The sequence below is a fragment of the Triturus cristatus genome, chromosome 10, assembly GCF_964204655.1.
Source record: "Triturus cristatus chromosome 10, aTriCri1.1, whole genome shotgun sequence".
Classification (NCBI taxonomy): domain Eukaryota; kingdom Metazoa; phylum Chordata; class Amphibia; order Caudata; family Salamandridae; genus Triturus; species Triturus cristatus.
The window spans coordinates 448,823,432-448,851,280 of record NC_140593.1 but is presented as its reverse complement, the minus strand read 5'-3'; the positions used below and the strand labels follow the sequence as shown (position 1 = coordinate 448,851,280).

General features: G+C 48.6%; 1 protein-coding gene across 2 annotated transcripts in view; it reads left to right on the top strand.

The window, feature by feature from the left end:
- The window catches only part of EPC1 (enhancer of polycomb 1), a 1,219,015-nt gene that overhangs the window by 925,300 nt on the left and 265,866 nt on the right, over window positions 1–27,849 (top strand). For both annotated transcript variants that reach the window (XM_085631852.1, XM_085631851.1), the window contains exon 10: window positions 12,992–13,320. In XM_085631852.1, coding sequence (XP_085487978.1) covers window positions 12,992–13,320 — 329 coding nt within the window. The remainder of the gene's footprint in view (window positions 1–12,991; window positions 13,321–27,849) is intronic.

Sequence of the window (27,849 nt, the reverse complement as noted above, 5' to 3'; positions counted from 1 at the left end):
CACCGGAGTACCCAAGTTACCTAGCCCACAGGCTGCGGGTGCATAGGGGTGAAGATGCGTCGTTTTCGTCGTCGACTCCTATGGATGCCTGAAGAAAGATGCTGACAGGCAGTCAGGGGAGAGTGTCCGGTGGATCCCAAGGCTGGGATCAAGAAGAGAAGAAACCTGCAAGCAGAAGGGACAGAGTCAAGGTCACTAGCCAGTGACCACGTGGAACCAGGAAGGAACCAGGCGATGTCGTGAAGAGTTGCAGGTGAAGGTGAAGCTTGTCGCTGCAGCCAGGAGGACCAGGAAGCGTCGAGGACGACCAGGACCAGGAGGCGAGCTGTCCCACGAAGGCTCTTGCTGTCGGCGGCGTCTAAGTTGGACTAGGACTCACCAAGCCTTGGCAAGCGGAACCCACGAAGAACAAAGGACTTGCTTCTGGTGCAGACCAGGAAGGTCTGGGGTGCTTCTTCTTTGCAGAGAAGCGGGAGCCAGACTGGAGGAGCCAAACCAGCGCAGAAGATTTCAGGGAGCGTCGTCACAAAGGCCACTAGCCAGCGGGCAAGCAACCGGACAGACGCGGCAAGCAGGAAAATGCTGAAGGGCCCCACGCAGGACTCGTGGAGTGTGGGGGGCTGGTCTTCGGTGCAGATGGTGCTTGGGGTTGGGGCTTCTCAATCCCCGGTGCACAACTTCGAGGGTACCTCAGAAGCTGCGCTGTAAGTTACTAGCCACTTTTCCCAGGTAGCCGGTCCCACGTCGCTCGTCGCCTCCACGGATCTCAGCTCTGCTGCAGATGTGGATGAGGGTCGGAGAAGTCTGGAAGTCAAGGCTCTGGTCGGGCTCTGCAGTCGGTTCCTCGTAGAACGGTCGCAAAGCAAAGGGTAGTCTCTTGATGGTGCCTGTTTGCACAGGGTAGCCACTCCTTGGCTACAAGGGAGATTCTTCAGTCTTCTTCTTTCGTCAAATGTCGAAGGTCCAGAGTTTCTGTTCAGTTTTGCAGGTTCAGGATAATCTAAAGTCTTGAGGCCCAACTCCCACTCTTATACTAATCTGGGGGGCTGGGATACCTGCTAGGTCACGCCTTATGGGTGGGACCTGGGAGGGGGTGGTTACACCCACTTCCCTTTGTCCAGTTTCGCGCCAGAGCTGGGGCTGGAGTGCCCCAGCGCCGGTTTGAACTGGACTATGCAAGGAACACCTTGTGTGCCCCAGGCATGTCTCATTCCTTTCAGCCCACCCTGCCCCAATACACTAAAGGCTGTCTGGAGAGGTGCTAGCACCTCCCCAAGCAGGAAACCTATTGTCCAGGCCTCCCTGGCTGGGATCACTCCCAGCTGCAGGAGGTCAGACTTGTGTCGTGGCAGCAGCATCCATTTTGTGATGCTGAGGCTTTGGTCAGAGGCTAACAGTTGAAGTATGATTTTAACATGTCTCTCCCTCTAGAAGGGGGGAATAATATTCTCATGTCCAGAAATGGCATGGGGGTATTATTCCCTAGTGTTAGACACCTTACACGACATGTTTTGATAAAGCCAAACCATAGTTACCATAACCGTCTAAGATTATAAGGCACTTTAAGAGTATATGGTAGGCTATATCATAGAACAGCTATAAGGACATGGTTCCGAAAGCTGCAGACAGGCTCAGCTCATGCTAGAGCACCATCTCACATGTTACCAAGCACTCTGCCTCCAGGATTGTCAAGGCCTGCCATAGGAGTGACTGATAGGTACACATGTGTCTATATGTAAGTTAGGTATAGGAATACTACACCTAAGCAAGGGGTGAGTACACGACCTTGCCCCAGCTGAGTGATCAGCCAGTTGTGTCAAAATGGAAGGCCAGGCCAGGGGTGGCATAATACATGCTGCAGCCCCTGGTAGGCCTAGGGTACACCTATGCCCTGGGTACCTAGGGTACACTGTACAGGGGCCAATAAGGTGATCCTATCCAAATGGGTTATGCACCTAAAGTACATAGTATTAATTTAGAGAGAGAACAGCAGGGCTGTGGGTCTGATTAGCAGGCCCACAGCCACATCTAAGTCGAAAACCAGTAAAGCAAATGCAAAAAGTGGGGGTGAACATAGAAAGCAGACCCTACTCTCCTACACAACCCCCCCCCAAACTTAGGGACATTAAACTAACCTTGACCAGTTGAGTCTTCATGTTCTAAGTGGAAATATCTGGAGAGTCCATCTGCATTGGCATGGTCAGTCCCAGGTCTATGTTCCACTGTGAAGTCCATCCCCTGTAGGGAAATGGACCACCTAAGAAGTTTGGGATTTTCACCCTTCATCTGATTTAGCCACAAGAGGGGCTTATGGTCTGTCTGAATCTTGAAGTGAGTGCCAAACAAGTATGGCCTCAGCTTCTTCAGGGCCCAAACCACAGCAAAGGCCTCCCTCTCAATAGCTGACCAACGTTTCTCTCTAGGGGTCAGCCTTCTACTTATAAAAGCAATGGGCTGGTCTTGACCATCTACATTCAGTTGTGAAAGAACAGCTCCCACACCTAACTCAGAAGCATCTGTCTGGACAATGAACTCTTTGGAGTAGTCTGGACTTTTCAGAATAGGTGCACTGCACATGGCCTGCTTCAGGTCATCAAATGCTTTTTGACAGCTTACTGTCCACTGAACTTTCTTTGGCATCTTCTTGGAGGTCAAGTCATTAAGTGGTGTCACTATGGACCCATAGTTCTTAACATACTTTCTGTAGTACCCAGTCAGGCCCAAGAAAGCTCTGACCTGAGTCTGGGTAGTTGGAGGAGCCCAGTCCTTTATGGTCTGGATCTTGCTCTCCAGTGGTTGAACCTGACCCCCACCAACTAGGTGGCCCAGGTATACAACCTTGCTCTGCCCTATCTGGCACTTAGTGGCCTTGATAGTGAGGCCTGCCTTTTGCAGGGCCTCTAAAACATTCCTCAGGTGGACCAGGTGATCCTCCCAGGTGGAGCTAAAGACAGCAATATCATCAAAATAAGCTGCACAATAATCATCCAACCCAGTAAGGACTTGATTCACCAGCCTTTGGAAAGTGGCAGGTGCATTCTTCAAACCAAAGGGCATTACCACAAATTGATAATGTCCTCCTGGGGTCGAGAAAGCAGTTTTGGCCTTTGCACTCTCAGCTAGTCTGATTTGCCAGTAGCCTGCTGTTAGGTCAAATGTGCTCAAAAACTTAGCAGCTGCCAGTCTGTGAATGAGCTCATCTGCCCTAGGTATTGGGTGGGCATCTGTCCTAGTGACAGCATTGAGACCTCTGTAATCCACGCAAAACCTCATCTCTCTCTTACCATCTTGGGTGTGAGGTTTTGGCACAAGGACTACAGGACTAGCCCAAGGGCTCTCTGAAGGTTCAATGACTCCCAGCTCCAACATCTTTTGTACCTCAACTTTTATGCAGTCCCTGACATGGTCAGGTTGCCTGTAGATTTTACTCTTCACAGGCAGACTGTCACCAGTGTCCACCTCATGGGTGCACCAGTTTGTCTGACTTGGGGTCAGAGAGAACATATGTCTGTAGGATTGCAGAACCTGTCTGCAGTCCTGTTGCTGATGGACAGTGAGGCTGTCAGAAAAGACCACACCATCAACTGATCCATCATCAGGGTTCTGAGTCAACAGGTCTGGGAGAGGGTCACTCTCTTCCTCCTGCCCCTCATCTGTAGCCATGAGTAGCCCCATGTCTGCCCTGTCAACATATGCCTTCAATCTGTTGACATGAAGCACCCTGTGGGGGCTTCTGGGAGTCCCAAGGTCCACCAAGTAGGTGACTTCTCCCTTTTTCTCAACAATAGTGTGGGGTCCAGACCATTTGTCTTGGAGTGCTGCTGGGGCCACTGGCTCCAACACCCACACTTTCTGTCCTGGCTGGTAAACAGTCAGTACAGCCTTTTGGTCATGCCAAGCTTTTTGGAGTTCTTGGCTTGCCTCAAGGTTTTTAGAAGCCTTCTTCATATACTCTGCCATCCTGGAGCGGAGACCAAGTACATAATCCACTATGTCCAGTTTGGGTTGTCTGAGAGGTCTCTCCCATCCTTCCTTCACCAAACACAGGGGTCCTCTTACAGGATGCCCAAACAAAAGCTCAAAGGGCTGTAGCCAACCCCCTTTTGTGGGACCTCTCTGTAAGCAAACAGAAGGCAGGGTAAAAGGATGTCCCATCTTCGCCTAAGCTTGTCTGGTAATCCTTTTATCATTCCCTTTAGGGTCTTGTTGAATCTCTCAACAAGCCCATTGCACTGTGGGTGATAGGGTGTGGTGAACTTATAGTTAACACCACACTCCTTCCACATTGCAGTCAAGTATCCTGACATAAAGTTGGCACCTCTGTCAGAAATGACCTCCTTTGGAAAGCCCACTCTGGAGAATACTCCAAGCAGGGCCCTTGCCACAACAGGAGCTGTTGTGGTCCTCAGGGGAATTGCTTCTGGGTACCTGGTGGCATGGTCCACTATCGCCAGTATGAATCTGTGCCCAGATGCTGTTTGTGGGTCCATTGGTCCTACAATATCTATGCCCACTCTTTCAAAGGGGACCCCCACCACAGGTAGTGGTATGAGGGGGGCCTTTGTGGTGCCACCTGATTTGCCACTGGCTTGGCAGGTGACACAGGAGCGACAAAACTCCTTGGTATCTTCTGACATATGGGGCCAGTGAAAGTGAGGGACAAGCCTGTCCCAAGTCTTGTTCTGGCCTAAATGTCCTGCAAGGGGAATATCATGGGCCAAGGTTAGAAGGAAGCCTCTGAACTTCAGTGGTATGACCAACCTCCTGGATGCACCAGGCTTGGGGTCTCTAGCCTCTGAGTACAGTAGCCCTTCATCCCAATACACTCTATGGGTACCTTGAGCATTCCCTGCAGCCTCAGCAGCAGCCAGCTGTCTGAGGGGTTCAAGAGAGGGGCAGTCTAATTGAGCCTGCCTCAGATCTGCCCTGGAAGGTCCCCCTGTCCCAAGAAACTCAACCTGATCAGGTTCAAGTTCTTCTAGGACAGTTCCTTCAGGGCTCTCAGAATCATCCTCCTGGGAGGGCTGATCCACCACCTGAGGCAGGGGGGAAGGCACAGCCTTAACCCTACTGCTCTTTCTCTTGGATTGTGACTGGTCCATAGTTTCAGGATCCAGCACTTGTTCAGTGTTGCACTTTTTGGCCTGTGACCTGGTCACAGCAAGGACATGTGCATCTATCCCCAGCATTTCTGCATGGGTCCTATACTCCACTTAAGACCAAACTGAAGTTTCAAGATCATTGCCCAGTAAACACTCTACAGGAAGGTCTGAACTAACAACAACTTTCTTGAGGCCAGTTACCCCTCCCCAGGAGAAGTTAACAATAGCCACACTATGGGAGGTAGTGGCATTGCTAGCGTTGGTCACTAGGTAATTCTCACCTAGTATGATCTGTCCAGGGTCCACAAAAGCAGGTGTCACCATTGTGACACTAGCTCCAGTGTCCCTGTAGGCCTGAGCCATTCTTTGGTTGATAAAAGGTGACTGTCTGTACTTGCCCAGGTTACTGGGGCCTACAGTAGAGGACAAAGCTAAGTCCCCATCACAGATCAGGACAGCCTGAGTAGGTACTCTGACTAGGCCAGAATCCTCCTCAGTTCCCAGGGTTAACCCTACTACACCCTTTTGCTGGGAACCACCACTTACAGCTGAACTAGGGGGTACAGTTGCCTTAGGGGCAATGGTGGCTGGGGGCTTATCCTTTTTGGTGCACTCACTAAACCAATGTGAGTTGGACTTACAATAGTTGCACCATGGTTTCTTTTGGCCATCTTTCTTCTTATCCTTTTTGGAACCACCCTCCCCCTGAGCCTTTTGGGGGCCTGGTGAAGACTTCTGGTCTTTTTGTTTCTGCTCATTACCCTTCTGGTCTGCCTTTTTCTGATCACCGCCCTGGTTCTGGTTTTTCTGCTTAACTCTAGTCCTGACCCATCTTTCTGCCTTCTTTCCCAATTCTTGGGGAGAAGTCAGATCAGAATCAATCAGGTGTTGATGCAATAGCTGGTTTTGACAGTTGTTAAGTATTTGCTCTCTCATGATCAAATTATACAATCCTGTATAGTCCTTAACCTTACTTCCCATTAGCCAGCCTTCCAGAGCCTTAGTGGCACAATCTACAAAGTCAGTCCAGTCCTGAGTCTGTGTCTTCTGGGTATCCCTGAACAACAACCTGTATTGTTCAGTGGTTAGGCCAAACCCATCAATCAGAGCACTCTTCAGGACAGTGTAATTATCTGCATCCTCATCACTAACTGTGAGGAGCTTGTCTCTTCCTTTCTCAGAGAAGGAGAGCCACAAGATAGCTGCCCACTGACTTTGGGGTACCTGCTGTACTTTGCAAGCTCTCTCCAAAGCAGTTATCCATTTGTGGATGTCATCCCCACACTTGTAGGGAGGGACAATCTTGCTCAGGTTTCTATTATCATAGTGCCTGTCTCTATCTCTAGGAATGTTGCTGCCACCAGTGGGTTCTAACCCACTTAACTTTTGCTCTCTAGCCAGAGCAAGCTTCTCTTTGGCAAGGGCAAGTTCTTCCCTCTGAATCCTCAGATTAGCCTCCCTCATTCTGGCTGCATGCTCCTTTCTCTCAGGTGAAGTCATTCCCCTGTGAGAGGAAGCATTAGAGATGCTAGAGACATGGGAGTGGATGGATTCCCTTGAAGGGGATCTGTCCCTCCTGCTTCTCTGTGAATGCCTACTTGTGGGTCTGTATGGGGGGACCCCATGCAAACTCCCATGTAAACTTAAGTTAGCCTGGCTAAGTCTCCTTACTTGGCTCTGGCTGTCTACCTCCCCATCTGAAGCCCCATCTGACTCCTCTGTGGTGGGTAGACCCTCCTCTGTGCCTAGGGCACCTGCCTGAGATGCCCTCTGAGCATCATACTCCTCTAGGAGTTGTCTTAACTGAAGGAGGGTAGGGTTTGCACCCTGTTTTATTCCTCTGGAGGTGCACAATTGTCTCCTGGAATGTTAAGGTATCATATCTAGAGGGGATCTTTTGCAGACCTGATCCTCCTGAGAGAGCATCTACTTGATCTACTCTCAGAGACATGATCTAGTGAGGGTGTGGTGTGTGCACCTACCTACACTAGTTGTATCTACTAAACCTTTCTAGTAGTTGTAGTCAGGGTGTGTTACTCCCTTCAACCTACAGCTACAAAGTCCAGTAGGACTTAAGTATAATAATCTATGTTATATGTACCTAGACAATATCTGTGTGATCTTTCAATTTAGTATCTCAAGATTACAATGGTATTACAACAGCAAGCTCAGATCCCAACCGCTGCTCACCAATGTGAGAAGTTGGCCTGATGTATGATGTCACTAGTTATAGTGTACACCTTATATCAGTCCAAATACCCTTATGGTGATTGGTTGTAAAGTCAACCTTATAGACCAGCTATCCTAGTGGTAGCATGGACAAGAGCAGTCTTAGGCTAAACTCTGAATGGCATGTGAAGCCAGCTGTGATACCATATATAATCCCTTGAATACCAAATGAAAGGACACCACAACAGATATATATATAAAATAAAGTGTATTTATTCTAAGCAAACCCTCAGCACTCTTTGAGATTAGAGGTAAGTACAACACAGTCTTATTAATGCATACAGTAAGTCACACAGGTAAGTAATACAGTTAGGCCCTAGGGGCCACGCAAACCATATACTAAGTAAGTGGTATAAGAACCACTGTCACGGAAATAGAATAGGCCTAGGCCTAGGGAATCGCTGGGGCTACACTACACTAGCGTTAGTTAGGAAGTGGGAGGCCCACGGGATTCGTGTGCAGAGTGGAAACACTCACGCGTAATGCGTAAAAGTCAATAGCAATAGTACAGTTTAGAAAACGGTAGATTTAGGACACTTCCGGAGTAGCTAGGAAGTTGAGACTTGAAAACTAGACACTAGGATAGTCACTATCCTGATGAGCACCGGAGTACCCAAGTTACCTAGCCCACAGGCTGCGGGTGCATAGGGGTGAAGATGCGTCGTTTTCGTCGTCGACTCCTATGGATGCCTGAAGAAAGATGCTGACAGGCAGTCAGGGGAGAGTGTCCGGTGGATCCCAAGGCTGGGATCAAGAAGAGAAGAAACCTGCAAGCAGAAGGGACAGAGTCAAGGTCACTAGCCAGTGACCACGTGGAACCAGGAAGAAACCAGGCGATGTCGTGAAGAGTTGCAGGTGAAGGTGAAGCTTGTCGCTGCAGCCAGGAGGACCAGGAAGCGTCGAGGACGACCAGGACCAGGAGGCGAGCTGTCCCACGAAGGCTCTTGCTGTCGGCGGCGTCGAAGTTGGACTAGGACTCACCAAGCCTTGGCAAGCGGAACCCACGAAGAACAAAGGACTTGCTTCTGGTGCAGACCAGGAAGGTCTGGGGTGCTTCTTCTTTGCAGAGAAGAGGGAGCCAGTCTGGAGGAGCCAAACCAGCGCAGAAGATTTCAGGGAGCGTCGTCACAAAGGCCACTAGCCAGCGGGCAAGCAACCGGACAGACGCGGCAAGCAGGAAAATGCTGAAGGGCCCCATGCAGGACTCATGGAGTGTGGGGGGCTGGTCTTCGGTGCAGATGGTGCTTGGGGTTGGGGCTTCTCAATCCCCGGTGCACAACTTCGAGGGTACCTCAGAAGCTGCGCTGTAAGTTACTAGCCACTTTTCCCAGGTAGCCGGTCCCACGTCGCTCGTCGCCTCCACGGATCTCAGCTCTGCTGCAGATGTGGATGAGGGTCGGAGAAGTCTGGAAGTCAAGGCTCTGGTCGGGCTCTGCAGTCGGTTCCTCGTAGAACGGTCGCAAAGCAAAGGGTAGTCTCTTGATGGTGCCTGTTTGCACAGGGTAGCCACTCCTTGGCTACAAGGGAGATTCTTCAGTCTTCTTCTTTCGTCGAATGTCGAAGGTCCAGAGTTTCTGTTCAGTTTTGCAGGTTCAGGATAATCTAAAGTCTTGAGGCCCAACTCCCACTCTTATACTAATCTGGGGGGCTGGGATACCTGCTAGGTCACGCCTTATGGGTGGGACCTGGGAGGGGGTGGTTACACCCACTTCCCTTTGTCCAGTTTCGCGCCAGAGCTGGGGCTGGAGTGCCCCAGCGCCGGTTTGAACTGGACTATGCAAGGAACACCTTGTGTGCCCCAGGCATGTCTCATTCCTTTCAGCCCACCCTGCCCCAATACACTAAAGGCTGTCTGGAGAGGTGCTAGCACCTCCCCAAGCAGGAAACCTATTGTCCAGGCCTCCCTGGCTGGGATCACTCCCAGCTGCAGGAGGTCAGACTTGTGTCGTGGCAGCAGTATCCATTTTGTGATGCTGAGGCTTTGGTCAGAGGCTAACAGTTGAAGTATGATTTTAACATGTCTCTCCCTCTAGAAGGGGGGAATAATATTCTCATGTCCAGAAATGGCATGGGGGTATTATTCCCTAGTGTTAGACACCTTACACGACATGTTTTGATAAAGCCAAACCATAGTTACCATAACCGTCTAAGATTATAAGGCACTTTAAGAGTATATGGTAGGCTATATCATAGAACAGCTATAAGGACATGGTTCCGAAAGCTGCAGACCGGCTCAGCTCATGCTAGAGCACCATCTCACATGTTACCAAGCACTCTGCCTCCAGGATTGTCAAGGCCTGCCATAGGAGTGACTGATAGGTACACATGTGTCTATATGTAAGTTAGGTATAGGAATACTACACCTAAGCAAGGGGTGAGTACACAACCTTGCCCCAGCTGAGTGATCAGCCAGTTGTGTCAAAATGGAAGGCCAGGCCAGGGGTGGCATAATACATGCTGCAGCCCCTGGTAGGCCTAGGGTACACCTATGCCCTGGGTACCTAGGGTACACTGTACAGGGGCCAATAAGGTGATCCTATCCAAATGGGTTATGCACCTAAAGTACATAGTATTAATTTAGAGAGAGAACAGCAGGGCTGTGGGTCTGATTAGCAGGCCCACAGCCACATCTAAGTCGAAAACCAGTAAAGCAAAAGCAAAAAGTGGGGGTGAACATAGAAAGCAGACCCTACTCTCCTACACTGGCCATCACGGCATACTCGCGCAACTGACAGCCTTGTACACAGTCACTCTATCTAGCATCATCTGTATTTCTTCGCTGTGTGGTTGACATTCATTCTCTAACTACCCGTCCTGTTGTGTCTCTTTTCTGTAAAAAGTGTGATGCGGATGATGAAACATGTGACTGTCATCACTGTCTCCTGGACTCTGTTCTTCACTTCTGTCTTCCTGGGGAGAGGCTGGATTTAAATGCAGTTGGAACTGCGCTTCTAGTTGACCTGAAAACTGAGAGTTCCTTGACCTGAAAACTGAGAGTCACCCACCCTTACTTGCTGTCTGGGAGTGCTCAGATGTCTTGGCTTTGACATTTGCGGGCGACATTAAGGAGTTCTTTGGGTATTCTGAAGGGGTCTCAACTTCAGGGTTCTCATATCCCACTGCGGTTTCTTGTAGCTGCATCAGGGGATATATACCTGGTACCTTGGGAGTAGTACTCATAGTGTAATATGGAGGTGGGGGATGAACGGGGTACTAGGAGTATCAACTTTAGTGGAGTCCTTAAACTTCTCACAAAAGGCTTACCATAAAGCTAGAATGGCTACTGGCTTCTGCAATTTGGCTCCTGCAAATTTACTTTTAAGATGCATAACAATATGTTCTAATATTTTATTGTCAAATGTCCCTTCCTTTGTCCAGGGATATGCATATTTCTGAGTGGCTTTAAACCATTCTAAACAATATTTTTCAATTTCCTCTGATCGTTTGGAAAAGTCTTTTGCATACGCGGCAGGGGAGACTCCATATTTTCTTATATTTCTATACATTCTTACAATTTAACTTTTTATCTGTCTTACCAATTTTACTTTTTTTTTTTTAAACTTCACACTAATCCTTATAAACAAGGAAATCTGTCAGTGCGTCTAAACAATCCTATATTAAACATTATGCAATACAATAACTTTATGCAATAACATCATCACTTTGTGGACATATTTCCATTCACATGCACTTGCAGGCATTCACCATCAACATTTTAAACGCACTTCAACTTCTTCTAAATGTGAATCATCATTGTTTTGCTCTATACGTTAATTGCAGTCTGCAACCATTGGCCACTTCGATCCAAACTTAGACAGAGTTACCCTCACACCATGTGTCTCATAGACCGTGGTATGACTTCTGGACATTAGGTCCAGGTGGCAATTCAAGTGTTCAGATCATACCTAGAGGTAAGTCTAGTAACATCAGCCTTTCAGCAGTCCCTCTATGTTAAATATTGGAACAAATATTGGCAGCTCAACTTCATTCACACACATTGGTCACTTCCAACTTTAACTGTCTATGTAGCGCCTTCAACATAATATTGTGCAACACATGTGCACAAGCTTGCATGCGATACCCTTGTCTCTCTTATATCCTTATATCTACATCTGTATTTACCATTGCCTAAAGAGTCATGTCTTACAATATATACAAAAACATGGATCGAAGTCTGCATTGTCCCCACCTTAAAGATGGCAATCCTAGGATCCTACCCGTCCACTGTGAATAGGCAGAACTTTAAAGAACACAATGTCTGCTTACCTCATCAACGATGTGCAATGATCCATGCAGCAGTGCCAGGCAGTGCTCCGGTGGCAGCAGTCGGTTGAAGACAAAAGGGGCCCATTGACTGGCTCACCAACTGCTGCAGGGTAGCTTAAAAATGAAGAAAAAGACAGACTCCTCTTGGAAATTAAAAACTACTGTTTACTTTTGCGGCAGGGAGAGTAACCGTCTTCACACAAGTAATCAGCCAGTCTCAATTTGCCTTCATCGTTAGATATTTTTTATACACAATTAAACAATGCTAATTACAAAAGTTCAACTTACTAGACAGTTACACATTGGTACACATATGTTATGAAAAAACATTAGGTCACCAGTGACCTTAGACGTTAATCTAATTCCACACATCCTTTATTGTAGTTCTAACAATGCTTAACAGACTAAGCATTCTGCTAATTTCGAATGCATGTGTATTTGGGTTGAATGCATTTTTATTTGTATGTGTGCTCTATCATTGTGCTCCTAAGACCTCTAATCAGATTCTGTGTGTTCTTGGCTAATTCAGTCTCCTGCTCCTATTGTCTAATCACGTTTCAGTCTATAGAAAACACAGAATATGTGCCAATGTGCCTGTCTGCTAAGGCCTTGCATACCTTCAAGCTTCTCAAACATGTGTTTTCCTTTAAGTATGACCTTACAGTTCGCACACTCTATTTGCAAGTAAACTCTTCACCTCTTTTTCATCTGCACAAGTTTTTGGCCTGCACTGCTCTTTCACCACGTATAGCTGTGTGACACCCTCTGCTGTTCCACTGCGTTCTCATATTTTTTTTCTTTCATAACAGTAGTATCAGTGGCATGGTGAAAAGCATCTGGTACCTGGCATTACACATTGGTAACTAGAAATTGTATACTGAGGACAGGCCTGTAAGCACTTAAGAACATGTGGAAGAGACGTCTTTCATTCCTAACATCACAGTATAGTTTTTTTTATAGACGAAGCAACACGTTTCTAGTCTGGCTTCAACCCAGGCAGGTTTCACAAAATGTCCTGAACAAGGTTGTCTGCGCAATGCCTGAGAGAACTTGAACCTCTGTCATGATATTTTTTTAACATTGTTGGGAATCTAATTCTTCATGCAACTGATAGCCTGCTTTTTCATTCTACGGTGGGATCTTGGGAGTGTTTGCTGGCTTCTATTACCACATTGGCACAAGTATTAAATTTTTTGTATCAACGATTGAGATCTTGAATCCAATTCAATGAATAGCACATTGTTCTCATAATATCAGTTGCTTTTGCAAATTTAGATGGATGTCCTTCAAAAATGAAATGTATTAGATAATTCAATTCTCCTAAGTTACTGAGTTTTCAAGCTGGCTCGTAAGAATAATGAATATGTATATTTTCTTCTCTTTCTTCACCCTAGGGTGCTTCTTGACAGAGCTCATTGGGACTATGACAGTTCATTGCATGATATGGATGTTGAGACGCTCTCCTCACGGCAACATCCTTCACTCAATCAATTTGCCAATACCTCAGAAACTAATACCTCCGACAGATGCTTCTCAACAGACCTCAGTCAGATGCTAGTGAATATCAAATCGTGTCGATGGCGACATTTTAGACCTCGGATACCTTCTGTACATGATAGTAATAATACAGAATTTTCCTGTAAACAAATATACCGAATTGGTGCAACACATCCTGGAACCCACCCAATCAGTACCTCAACAAGAAGTATCTGTACCCATTTACGTATGTTTATTTTCACTATACTTTGTATTGTACAGTTAGAATTTATACAGATTTTACCAATCACCATTTTTATGCTACATCTAAGAAACAGTAGACAATTTGTATTTGGTCAACAAGGTTTAGAGTTCCTATTTATTTATTTTTATAGTATTTTCTCTTAGCCTTGTCTTTTTCTGGGGCTGTACTGCCAACTTTATTTCATTAATTACTTTCCATTAGAGCATCTCCACAAGTTAAACCATCTGAATACTTATTTCTACAAGGAAGGAGTAACGATTCTGAAGTCAGTCTAACAGTGCAGTAACATGTTAATTTCTTAGTTTCGATTAAAAAAGAATCGTAGTGCCTCTTTTTTCTGTCAGTGGAACCATTACCTTGGTCTTGAAGTAGGATTTTTGCGCGTTTGAATTTGGTCTGTATTTTAGAGACACTGTAATTTGAAAATAGCTACACTTAGCAGGAATATTTTTTTTATTGCTTGCACTTATCTTCAAACGTTTGCTTTGTTTTCTGGGTAGTGCTTTCTTAGAGGTAGTGGCGCTGGCTACTAACAAAGCAGTCATCTCTGATCTGGGTACTTTGAATATTGTGTTACATTTTTCTGGTATTTCTACTTATGCTGTTGAGGAAGAGATGCCCGCTTGACTTGTCTGAAACGCATAATTTTAAGTATCTTTCAGAGAGTCAGTCTAATACCCCAACAGGCCTCTCTCCTTCTGTATTCATTTCATAAATGGAAAACTGTGAACAAGTTATTCTTAGAGTGGGTGGTTAATACAAGTTTAACGGTGGCCCTTTATCTGATAGAGACATCTAGCCTCCGATTCCTTACCTTTGAATTTCCCAGGCATCAGACTGGATCAGGAACATTTTTGCATGAGCAGTACCCCTGCGTGCCAGTCGGTGGCGTCAATTGGCTCCGCGTGGCGTCTGCGTCATCCTCACTGGATATTACGTCCATGTCACCTATATAGGTGCCACCTCAGTGCGCTGGCGTGAGTTATTTTCTTTCTGTGACAGTTACCACTGATCCGGAGAAAGAGCTACCCCTCTGTTGCTTTTTGACAGATTTTTTAAACATTTTTTTGTTGTATTCTTTTTTGAGGGATTTTTTTTCCTGGTGTCTCGAGGTTATGTGTTCGAGGAAGATCGGTGGGGCCTGTCATCGCACTATATCGGTTACAAATCCACATCTTGGGTGTCCGTCATGTCTCGAGCGCGACCACGTCTCCAAGTCATGCTCCAACTGCGAGGCTATGGAACCGAAGGCTTTGAGGGTGCGGTCCCTGAAGCTGCTCTTGGCTTGGCATCTGATGCAGTGTTAAGCGAGTCCTCAGAGGTCTCGGCCCTGATCGAGTGAAAGGCCACAGAACCACTCCAAGAGCCCCAAGTCGCCTTCCTCCCATTCCAGGTCATCTGGACACTCGGGGAAGAAGCATAAGCACAAGAAGTCGAAGCATGCTTCAACTTCTCCTTATCCGTCGGCTGACGCGCCATTGGAACGTTGACGTTCAAGGCACGGTTCTTTGGAATTGTTGCCAGGGCCGACTCTATGCCTCCTACCTTTTCCTGGTGCAGGAGCAACCCCTCTCACATAAAGAATTGTACGTGGCCATTTGACTCATATTTGAGTGGACATCCCCCTCCAGTGCACCTTCAGAGGGGCCCCCAGCGGGTTCTGCACCCGCGGCTTCGGATCCAGACCTGTGTTTATGTCACAGTGACCTACCCCGACCCCAGCGCCAATCACCACCGGCTCCACCAGCCCCATTTACATCCACAAATCCAACAAGGAGCCGGAACAGCATCAATCAGTGCTGATTCCGGTGCCAACAGGACCTATGGTTCCTGGGTCGGTGCCTGAGCCCCATTCTGAAGGGCTATGCTTCAGGGAAGAATAGGAGGGGGGTCACTGGACCATTTAGAATACCAGTTAGAAGGCCAGGAAATGGACAGGTGTGAGGAACTCTGACATGCCAGTGGTCTGGACACATCCCCAGATACTGGTATGCTTTCTCCCCCTACCATGGCACTTAGGAGGGAGAATCTTATTCCATGGTGGTGAAGAGGGCAGTTGAGGTCCTGTATCTTGAGCTGCCAGGGTGGCAGTGTGAGAAAGTGCCCTCTTTCTGTATGGTTGCCCCCACTTTTTGCTGAAATGCTGATGTGCTTTGACTGAGTGTGCCCTGGGCTCCCGCTAACCAGGTACCCAGGGCCTTTGTTCTTTCCCTAAAAACTGCATTGAAGCCTAAATCCAATTGGCATCTCTGGCCATAGGTCAGCCTCTGGTAAATGATACCACAGGTACCCGGGGCACTGTGACCAGAGAAGGCCTTTAATGGCTGCTGCACTTATTGTACCACCCCTAGAGGTCCTGTACCTTCACACTCACACGCTGCCTTTGCAGGCTGCGTGTTTTGGTGCAGAACAAAGTGAAGTGTTGACATGGAACACATCCCTGTGTGCCATGTCAACAACCAACTGTCCTGGCATAAGTCAGTCACCCCTCTAGCTGGGTGCACTATACCAGTGGTGAGGGTACAGGTGCATAAGCCCTGTACCCCTACAGTGTCTAACTTCATTCTTAGGCATTGTAAGTGCAGTGCTGCCACTAAGAGAATATGGTGCTGTGCATTTGTCATTATGAACTCCACAGCACCATAATGGTTACAATGAAAACTGAGAAGTTTGGTATCAAACTTCTCAGCACATTAAACCCACAGTGATGCCAGTGTGGGATTTAATGAAAAATGCACACGGGGGCATCTTAGAGATGCCCCCTGAAAACTAACCTACCACTAGTGTCCATGCTGTGTGGCTGCTTTCAGCTGCCACCACCAGACATGTTTCTGGCCCCCTGGGTCGAGAACCTGCTGCTCTTGGGGGCCTGAAACAATGCACATCCTGGGATGAGGTGCCAAGCCTCCTCCCCAGGATGGGCAGGGTTCTCGAAGGGGAAGCTTCAAAGGCTTGCCGCCTTTGTGATCTTCCCCAGGCAACTTGCTGCTTCCAGCAACTGGTCCCCACTGGTTCTGACCCCCACTTTGGGTGGGAAAACCGGCGGGAAAAACAAGTGAGGAAGAGAAGTGTGCCCATCTCTGCCAACTCCACCCCTCAGGTGGGGAAGGCACAACTCTAAGTCCCCGCCATCTTGCAGATGGGGGGACTCAGCCAAACAGAGAAAGGCTTATGCCTATTATGCCACTGGAGGGTGGCATAATAGGGGGTGTACTCACTCCAGGGAAGGAACCCATTGGTCCCAACCTTTTTACCTATGTGTAGTGCCCCTAAATCTAGTATTCAGGGGAAACCCTGAACCTTGCTTCCTCAGACCAGAAGAAACTACAAGAAAAGAAGAAGGACCGAACAGCCATGCTGAAGCTAACAAGCAAGACGCCCACTGACTTGGCCCTAGCCCTACCGGCCGGTCTCCACCTCAAACCTGCTCCTGTGAAATCCCGGTGTGTACTGCAGCCAGCAACTTTGAAAACCCCGTAGGACCTGCCTGCCTTCAACCACAAAGACTGTCTCCCGTTAACACCGGATTTGTTCATCTCCAACCTCTGGCTCCGGCCGGACACCGCGAATCCGCACCACACTGCACCCGCCGTCCACAGCCCGAGCTCGAGTGGGCAACCACCACAAGGAGATATCCCCGGCAATCCTGACCCAAGATCCGGCTACACCTGACCTGCCTCAAACCTCCAGCCGACACCTGCAGTCCAAATCCAGAAGGCCCCCCCAACCGCGACCAGGAGCTGGTAAGAAGATCCGACCCTAAAAGGCACCCCTGCACCCGACGCCCTATGGCCTTGGGTGGCCCATCCGACGGTGCCTAACCAACCCCCAACATCCCAACTTACCTCTCGAAGTGGTGGTCGCACCCAGAACACCTCGTCCCTCAGCCTGCAGTGCCTGTGCAAACCAGAGGTCCCCAATTGCAAACAACAGGGTGCCTGATGTTGAAACGGCACCCTGCACCCGGCCGCCCTAGTGCCGCTAAGGGTGAACTTTTGGTGCTTCTTTGTTTCCCCATTTGCCCTGAGCTAACGTCCAGGAGCTTTGCTCCCACAACCAAGTGGCCTGCTCGTCAGCAGCCACCGACCGGAGGCCCCCTATACCCCGTTGGATAACATTGGACCTCAGCACTCTGCACCCGGCTGCTCTAGTGCCGCTGAGGGTGTAAGGAGAGTGCATGCCTGACCCTGGGGGACCCCTGAGTCTACCCCCAGAACCTCAACTCCCACTACAGAATACTTATCCTAAAACCGATATCGCTATTTTCCTTCATAGGATAACATTGACTGTTTTTCTTGGAAAAGTTTTTAAGTGTGGAGTTTGAAAACCTAAAGAATTTTTTTTAAATTGCACTAACTAACAAAAACGATTTTACTTACCTGTTTACAGGAAATGCCCCAGTGTAGTATCCAGGTATACTACCCTGTGTAAGAAAAGTCATCTCAAAAGTAACTTACCTGTAATTTTACTGAAAATCCTGTACAAAGTATATGTTCTGTATTTACAAAGCATTGCATTTCTCAGAAACAATACTGTAAGTCAAAACAAAGTGCGTTTACAATTACAATCCAAACTGTATTACAACTGTATATTTACTGCAAAGTATTGATCACTTACCTGTCCCAGGCTTGCTTGGTTCTAAAAAATAAAATAACTAAAAGAATATTTTTATACAAAAACAATTGGTCTCAAGTTCAGTCTTTTAGTGTGTGAATATATTTGCTGACTGAGTGTGTACAGCAAATACTTAACACTGTCCTCTGATGAAGCCTTACTGCTCGACCACACTACCACAAATAGAGAGTGAGGTGCTATCTACTTTACCTCTGCCTACCTTTCGGGTTCCACTGGACTCTGTGCACAATATACCTCACTTTGGTATAGTATATACAGAGCTTGCTTCCTACAGGCAGTCAAGACTAACAGCTTGACAGAAGTGCTACAGCCAGGAGCTTCTTCTTCAGGACCCTTGCTCCCTTTTAATGAAGCACTTACGGATGTCCTAGTGGGAACCTAGTCCAAACCCAGCACAAGGGCTCCTATGAATAGGACAATTGCCCAGCGCCCCGCACCTTGAGACCCGAACTTCCACATCCAACACCCTCCCCTGAGAGCTCGGTGGTCCAAACATCTACTTCCCATGGCACATTCTGTGCCGCACACTTGGACAGAGAATCCAAGAGGCTGGACAGCTTGGAGAAGATGTTTTCTTCCACCAGCCTTGTGGTCAGTGAACACTTTACGCTTATTGGACTACTACTCCCAACCAGCCTTTGTGGCACATGGTTGCGCAAGTATTGCCACAGGTCCAGTAGGAAGGCCGGGCCATGTTCTCCCAAGCGGTCAAGAAGGGAAGAGTTGCAGCGAAGTTCACCGTTAGGTGTGGTTTGGATACGACCGACTCGCTATGCAGAGCGGTTTCGAGGACGGTGGCTTTTAGATGCCACGCCTGGCTGAAAACATCTGGCTTCTCAGGGGATGTCCAGACTGCCCTCATTGACATGCCCTTTGTTGACAACCGTCTCTTCGAAGACGAGGCTGACTCGGCACTGAAGAGCATTAAGGACTTGCAAGTTACGCCCAAGTCCATAGGCCTCTTGGTTGCCCCTCGTGTACCCCAGTTTGCCTATCGCCCATTTCGTGGCTCGGGAAGGGGTTTTCAACTGCGCCAACCATACTGCAGCACCGACCTATGCAAGCTTCCCAGGCTGTGCAGGGACACAGCTTCATACTGATCCTGTGGTGCGATAAGCAGAGATCTGCTACAACCACCAATACCCCTGCAGCCACAGACTCTAAGCCCTCTTAATCTTTCTCTTCAAGATCATGGGTGTCAAGTTGTTGGCAGAATCAGCCATTATCTCCGTCACTGGCAGTCTATATCATTGGACAGGTGGGTCTTACAGATCATTCGGAGGGGCTACTCCATTCCCTCCGAATCCTCCCCTCCCCTTGGCCTTCAACTCACGACTCGCTGACCGAGAATCATTTGTCCTTGCTCCCCGAGGAAGTCACTGCTATCTTGGCCAAGTGAACCATATAGAGGGTTCCATGTCAGAAGTAGGCAGTGTTTGCTATCCCCACTACATTCTGATTCCCGAATAGATCAAAGGGCTTCACCCTATCTTAGATCTGAGAATCCTCAACCTCATCCTCAAGAAGTAGAAGTTCATAATGCTCACTTTGGCTAAGGTTTTGTGTGTTCTGGACCCAGGAGACTGGATGGTAGCATTGGACTTGCAGGATGCCTATTTTCATTTTTTTTTTTTTTTTTAAATATCTTTATTGACATTTTTCCATTTTTTCAATAAACAGCATACTCAGTAACAAGCAAATAAGGAAATACATGATACGATACAACAGCATTTTTGGCTAGCATGTCAGACCGTACAGGACGTACGCCAATCATTGCCAGAAGAAAGTTTAACAGGTATACCCAGCGATCGACCATGCGTCCAGTTCAAAACACGCCCGTGAATTACCATGTAGTAGTTATGTAAAAGGAATTGATGACAGATCACCTCTTGTGTCATAGTCCACCATGTTCAGCATGGCCACATGGGATGCCAACGACGACGTACAACCTACCACCTTGTACATGAGGGGAGTTAAACATCGATGATTAGCATAGTGGACTGAACCTCAGTAGTGGGTAACAGCGGTGTATGCAGGTACTGAGTTGTACTAACTCGCCGTGAAACTTCATGCACAAACCTGATAGGGCGCCAATAGAGAATCCAAAACACAAACGAGAAAAAATAAAATAGAAACAGCAACCACAGCAGAAAGAAAAAGAAACAATATATAAAACAACTGCAACTCAAAATTAGCCTTTATATCCTCAACCCCCGGATGTCCCAGTAAGATATCACTGACTTCCAAGAAATCGCCTCTTCCCTTCCCAGCAAGAACCATAGTGGGAGATGGACCCAAGATGCACCAAACAGTATCCTCAGTCACACGGCTTGCTCTACAGGCCAACAAACGAAGAGCAGGTAATGAGTGCCAAGGGCAGTAGCCTTGCATTACGCACAATTATTATCTATGTGTCAAGCCGCTAGGGCACAGAGCTCAGGGGTTCACATTGGTGGAGGGCGTGTGCGGGGGCTGACCGTCAGCACGCAGGATGCCTATTTTCATATTGCTGTCCTGCCTGCCCATCGGCGTTACCTGCAGTTTACGGTAGGCTACCAGCACTTTCAATTAATCTTTCTCCCTTTTGACCTTACTAGCGCCCCTCCGGGTGTTCATCTAGGTGATAGTAGTGGTCGCAGCTCATCTTCGCAGATCAGGGTAGCTAGTCTTCCCCTGTCTCGACAACTGGCTGCTGAAGGCGGGTTCGGCCCAGGCTGTAGTCTCCCACCTCCAGCCTACGGAAAACGTAATGCTTTCCCTGGGGTCCACTATCAACGTGTCGGTCACACCGGACTCCCTCTCAGATGATCCCTTTCATCGGAGCTGTTCTAGACACGGTGCAGTTTAGGGCTTATCTTCCCAAGTGGCAAGTCCAGGATACTCAGGCTATGATACTGATGTTTCAGCCTCTATTCTGGATTTTGGTGACAATGACTCTGAGGCTGAAAACTGAACAAGTATCTGAAGCAAGGTATACTAATTACTGCACCACTACGTGTGTTTTTTTAAAAAATGCGCCGTCTCCTCTGCATGCTTCAACACCCTCAGCATACTACTAAAAACATTCAAATGGATACCCTCTGACTCCAGGAAAACTGTCACTCACGCCCTATTCACCAGCAGACTGGACTACAGCAACACCCTCTATGCCGGAATTAACAAAAAACTCCTGCCCAAACTCCAGAACGTCCAGAACGCTGCTGCCAGACTAATCCTCGATATACCATGGCACAACCACATCACCCAGCACCTCCGCAACCTCCACTCGCTCCCCTTTGAAAGAAGAATAACTTTCAAGCTGCTCACACACACCTACAAGGCCTTCCACAACATCGGACCACCATACCTCTACAACCGCCTCTCCTTCCATGCCCCCAGGAGAAACCTCCACTCAGCCGACCTCTCCCTAGCCACCGTCCTACGTTTCTAAAGGAACAGAGCGGGTGGAAGGTCCTTCTCCTACCTTGCCGCCAAGACATGGAATGTGCTCCCCTTCCACCTCCAGCAAAGCCAGACAATGCACCAATTCAGGAAAGACTTCAAGACCTGGCTCTTTGAATGACCCCAACGTAGCTGCCACCCCCCCTTCCCCTGCACCACACTGCCTTGAGACCCTAACGGGTGAGTAGTGCACTTTACAAACCCCTGATTGATTGATTGAGACCTGAAGTTCCAGTGTCTCTCCGACATGGTTCAGATCTTGGAGGGAACTGCAAAAGACCTGCAGTGGTGGTTAATGAACTGCGATTGGGTCCGCGGCAGAACTCTCTCCCTTCCCCAACCATATCTTACCGTAGTGAGAGATGCGTCGCTCCTGGGATGGGGCAGCCATCTGGGAGATTTGGAGATCAGAAGACTCTGGTCTCTGGCGTAATCCAAACTCCACATAAACATGCTGGGGCTTCCTAGCGGTTCGACTGACATTGAAAGCCTTTCTATCCACCATTACGAGACCATATCACCGCCATTTGGTACTGCAACAAACAGGGCAGGGTGGAGTTTTTGACGCTTTGCCCAGATGCCTGCAATTTCTGAAAATGGCTGGAAAATCAGGTCATTTCCCTGGTGGTTCAACACCTGGCAGGTTCTCTGAATGCCAGAGCGGACAAACTCAGCTTTCGATGTCTAGCGGATCACGGATGGTGTCTCCATCCGGAGGTAGCGCAAGGTGTCTCTCAGCAGTGGGGAGAACCTTGGTTAGATCTGTTAGCCTCAGCTGAGAACACGCCATATCAGTAGTTTTGCGTGCTGGAGTTCCCAAAGCTGCTCTTGTTCAGAGACACTTTTCATCTTGAGTGGAGTTCAGGCCTCCTGTATGCCTTTCCACCCATACCACTTCTACGTAGAGTTCTCTAGAAGATCAGGAACAACCGGGCCCAAGTCATGCTTGTGGCTCCGGACTAGGCACGGAGAGTGTGGTATCCCGAGCTTCTTATCATGGGTATCGATACTCCGCAGGCTTTCTCTTGGATCTTCTGTCGCAGCAGCAGGGAAGGGCCCTTTACCTGAACCTATCAACTCTACGCCTTCTTGCATAGAGATTGAGTGGCAACAGTTGACAGCTTTCGGATTCTGATGTAGGGTTTTTAATAAATCAGGAAGCTTGGCGCTCAGGCTGGTGTGCGTACTGTATGGCATGTGGAGAGTATGCACGGTGCTACCAGGTCGGGGGAAATACCCTGTAACCCCCGTGGGTGTGAGTCATGAAACCCACCCCGATAAATGCGAACAAAGTCCTGGGCACACGTTATGAGGATAAAATACTGGTATAAATGTCTCGTATTACGTTAAAGTGGTCGACACCCGTGTCTTTGTTCAAAAGTATTTAATGATGCAACAACACAGAAAAAAACAATGGACACGTGTTTTGTCACACGAGGGAAGTATCCTGTGACTCTGCAGGTGTGTGATTCTCTCCTCGTACTGATCCAAGGTAGCCGGCGTACTCGCCCTCCGCCTTCCACTGTCACTGGGCGGTCTGCTTACTACCCTCACAGGCGTCTCGCTCTCCTGTGCACTCAGCACACCAGCCTGATTGCTTCCTCTCCAACTTTGTTCTCCAGGAGCATGCTTTTCTCCCAAGATTCTCCGATCCCCATGGGGATTCTCACCCACTCCCCTCCTCCCCCCACATCTGCTTGAGACGTGCCCCGCACCCTCAACAGGCACTCCCGATTTCTCTGGGCATCGCTTTATCCACAGCCACCCAGACTGCCATTGTTTCAACGCTGACCGCGTTGTCCTTTGGACCCCCAGGCCGGTCTAGTTTTCCCACCGGCCCCATGGTTCGGCCGTCTCCCTCCACACCGACTCACAGCCCTGAAGAGTCCTGGGATACTTCCCTCGTGTGACGAAACACGTGTCCGCTGGTTTTTTCTGTGTTGGTGCATCATTAAATACTTTTGAACAAAGACACTGGTGTCGACCACTTTAACGTAATACGAGACATTTATACCAGTATTTTATCCTCATAACGTGTGCCCAGGACTTTGTTCGCAGCTTTCGGATTCTGGCAGACCGGTGTCCCTGTACCAAGACGGTATATGCCTGCCGGTGGAACACTTTGTATTATGTTGTACAGAAAAGTCTATTGACCCGCTTTCTGCTTTCCGATTTCCTTCTTTTTATTCTTACCCTTGCTCTGGGCACTCTAAAGGGTTACCTTTCTGTTCTGTCTACCTTCTTGCGACTGCCTGACCAACCCTCTTTGTTTTAGTCCCCTGTTTTGAATAGGTTTCTTAAAGGTCTTGTAAATATGTTTCACCCCTCTTCCGAGCCTTTCCATAATTGTCCCCTCCGGCTGCTTACCAGCAAGACAGCCTTTCTAGTGGCAATAACATCTGCCTCGAGGGTGAGAGAGCTGCAGGCTTTATCATACAAGTATCCATTCCTGCCTTTTTTTCCAGGCAAATTGGTGTTACACACTAGGGCCTCTTTCCTGCCGAAAGTGGTAACACCATTCCATGTGTGCCAATCAGTCACCTTGTCCACTTTCTATGCTTCTCCACATCCCTCAAAAGATGAGGAGCGACTCCACCATCTAGACCCAAAAATAGAATTGTCGTTCTACCTTGACAGCGCATGTTCCGGGTGGATGAACAACTCTTCGTGGGGCATGTTGAAGCAAAGGGTTGGCCGGTAAAGAAACTGGCCTTTTTGCGCTGTCTGGATGTCTGGCAGAAGCCAATGTCCATACAAGCCTTTTCCAGGACCGTGGCTAGGCGGTACAAGGTAGCTCCGGGGGATCCTGTTTTTCTGTCCACCCATCCTTCGCCAGAAAGCTTGGTGGTCCAGGCTTCGTGTTTTTCAAGGCTGACTGTAGGTTCCTTCCCATCTACGCCTGGGGATAGGGAGTCATAATGCATGGAGCAAACGGCAAAGAAGGTGTTCTTGTTGGGGAGTAAGGCCCTTAAGTCCACAAATGTCATAAGCCTTTTGGGTCACTACATCCATGCCCTATGGAGATTTTCCCAAATTTGCCAGAGGAGGTGCAAGGGCATTTCTATGAGGGGTTATCGGATGCCTAAGCTGCTGCCCGTCAAGTTATCTAATGTGGTCTGGACAGCGCCATCTCGGTAGCCAGGACGATGGGATCATCTGTGGCAACAAGGAATCCCGCATGGTTGCGTGGTTCAGGGTTCTCGTTTGATGTCCAGGCTACATTTGGTGGATTTGTCTTTAGATGGATCACGCCTATTCAGGGCTAAAGCGGATTCAGTGCTGGAGCGCTTTAAGGACAGTAAAGCCACAGCGAGGCATTTGGGGCTTCAATCTCAACCCAGGAGTTATGGGCAGTTCCGCAAGTTTGATGGCTGTAGAAGAAACTTGTCCTTTCATGCCAGGCAACAAGCGCAGCAGCTGGCAAATCTCTTGTAAAGGTCCTACAGGGGAAAGGGCAGAGGTCGTATGCGGGGTTCGGCTAGTTAACAAGCCGCCTCCTCCTCCTCTTCTATCTCTCCAGCTGTTGTGGCAGGAAAGCAGCTCTAGCTCCTCCATCCTAAAGCATGCTTGTCCCGTAGGAGGACGGTGTCCTATTTTCTCCAACATTGGATGTCTTACAGATCTCTGGATTTTGAACATCGTAGAGAATGGATATGTCCTACCCTTCTGGGAGTTTCCCCCTCTTTTGCCTCCCCGCCAGGGTTTTTGCTCAGAAGAGCATATTCTGCTTCTCCAGCAGGAAGTACTGTCATTGCTGCATAAGGGTGCAATCAAGGTGGTTCCGGAGCAGGAAAGCGGTCAGGGGTGCTACTCTCGGTACTTCCTGATACCCAAAATTGACAGTCGTTTACAGTTCATCCTCGACCTCAGAGTTTTTAATTTTTACCTCAAACAGGAGAAATTCAAAATGTTGACCCTGGCTCAGGTTCTTCTTGCGCAAGAGAAGGAAAACTGGGTGGTGTTGATCGATTTACAGGATGCATATTTTCTCATTCCTATCCTGAAGTCGCATCGGAGGAATCTCCGGTATATGGTGGGCTCTCAACATTACCAGTTTGCGGTCCATCCATTCGACCTTACTTTCGCACCTCGGGTCTTCACAATGGTGATGGCGGTGGTAGCAGCTCATCTCAGAAGCTCGGGGATTCCTGTTTATCTGAAAGAAACACGTTAGTTAAATTCCTCACCTTAGAATATCCCCAGGCGTCAGGCTGGATCCGGAAAGATTTTTGTAGCAATACCCCTTGCGCGTCGCTAGGTGTCGTCTGCGGCTCCGCATCCGTCGTTGGTGTTGAGCGCCGGAATGACGTCGTCGGAGTGTGAGAAGTTGGCCTGATGTATGATGTCACTAGTTCTAGTGTACACCTTATATCAGTCCAAACAACCCTTATGGTGATTGGTTGTAAAGTCAACCTTATAGACCAGCTATCCTAGTGGTAGCATGGACAAGAGCAGTCTTAGGCTAAACTCTGAATGGCATGTGAAGCCAGCTGTGATACCATATATAATCCCTTGAATACCAAATGAAAGGACACCACAACAGATATATATATAAAATAAAGTGTATTTATTCTAGTCAAACCCTCAGCACTCTTTATGAGATTTGAGGTAAGTACAACACAGTCTTATTTAAGCATACATTAAGTCACACAGGTAAGTAATACAGTTAGGACCTAGGGGCCACGCAAACCATATACTAAAGAAGTGGTATAAGGACCACTGTCACGGAAATAGAATAGGCCTAGGCCTAGGGAATCGCTGGGGCTACACTACACTACCAACAGTTAGGAAGTGGGAGGCCCACGGGATTCAGGTGCAGAGTGGAAACACTCGCGCGTAATGCGTAAAAGTCGATAGAATCACTAGCAGTTAGAAATAAACAGTTTTAGGACACTTCTGGTATAGCTAGAAAGTCGAGACTCGGAAACTAGACCCTAGGATAGTCAATACCCTTGTGAGCACCGAAGTACCCAAGTTACCTAGCCTACGGGCTGCGGGTGCATAGGTGTGAACTTGCGTCGGGTTTCGTCGTGGACTTCTATGGATGCCTGAAGGAAAGTTGCTGACAGGCAGTCAGTGAAGAGTGTCCGGTGGATCCCAAGGCTGGGATCAAGAAGAGAGGATACCTGCAAGCAGAAGGGACAGAGGCTGGGTCACTAGCCAGTGACCATGTGGAACCAGGAAGGAACCAGGCGATGTCGTGAAGATTGCAGGTGAAGAGGTGAAGCTTGTCGCAGCAGCCACGGGTACCAGGAGACGTCGAGGATGACCAGGACCAGGAGGCGAGCTGTCCCACGAAGGCTCTTGCTGTCGGCGGCGTCGAAGTCAAACTAGGACTCACCAAGCCTTGGCAAGCGGAACCCACGAAGAATGGAGGACTTGCTTCTGGTGCAGACCAGGAAAGTCTGGGGTGCTTCTCTTTTGCAGAGGAGCGGGAGCCAGTCTGGAGGAGCCAAACCAGCAGTGAAGATTCAAAGGTGTGTCGTCGCAAAGGCCGCTAGCCAACGGGCAAGCAACCGGACAGACGCGGCAAGCAGGAAAATGCAGAAGGGCCCCACGCAGGACTCGTGGAGTGTGGGGGGGCTGATCTTGGGTGCAGATGGTGCTTGGGGTTGGGGCTTCTCAATCCCCGGTGCACAACTTTGAGGGTACCTCAGAAACTGCGCTGGAACATACTCGCCACTTTTCCAAGGTAGCCGGTCCCACGTCTCTCGTAGCCTCCACGGATCTCAGGTCGGCTGTGGATGTGGACCAGGGTTGGAGAAGTCTGGAAGTCAAGGCTCTGGTCGGGCTCTGCAGTCGGTCCCTCGTTGAACTTCAGTAAAGCAAAGGGTAAGTCTCTTGATGGTGCCTGTTTGCACAGGGTAGCCACTCCTTGGCCACAAGGGAGATTCTTCAGTCTTCTTCTTTCGTCGAATGTCGAAGGTCCAGAGTTTCTGTTCAAGTTGCAGGTTCAGTATAATCTAATCTCCTGGGGCCCAGCTACCACTCTTATACTAATCTGGGGGCTGGGTTGCCTGCTAGGTCACGCCTTATGGGTGGGACCTGGGAGGGGGGTGGTTACACCCCCTTCCCTTTGTCCAGTTTCGCGCCAGGACTGGGGCTGGAGTGCCCCAGCACCGGTTTGAACTGGACTATGCATGGGACACCTTGTGTGCCCCATGCAGTGTCTCGTTTCTTTCATCCCTCCCTGCCCCAATATCCTAAGGCCTGTCTGGGTTGGTGCTCGCACCTCCCAAGGCAGGAAACCTATTGTCCAAGCCTCCCGTGCCGGGATCACTCCCAGCAGCAGGAGGTCAGACTTGTGTCGTGGCAGCAGCATCCATTTTGTGATGCTGGGGCTCTGGTTAACTTTAACCGGGTAAGTAGGTTTCAACATGTCTTCTCCCTCTAGAAGGGAGGGATAACATCCTCATCCCCAGAAATGGGATGGGG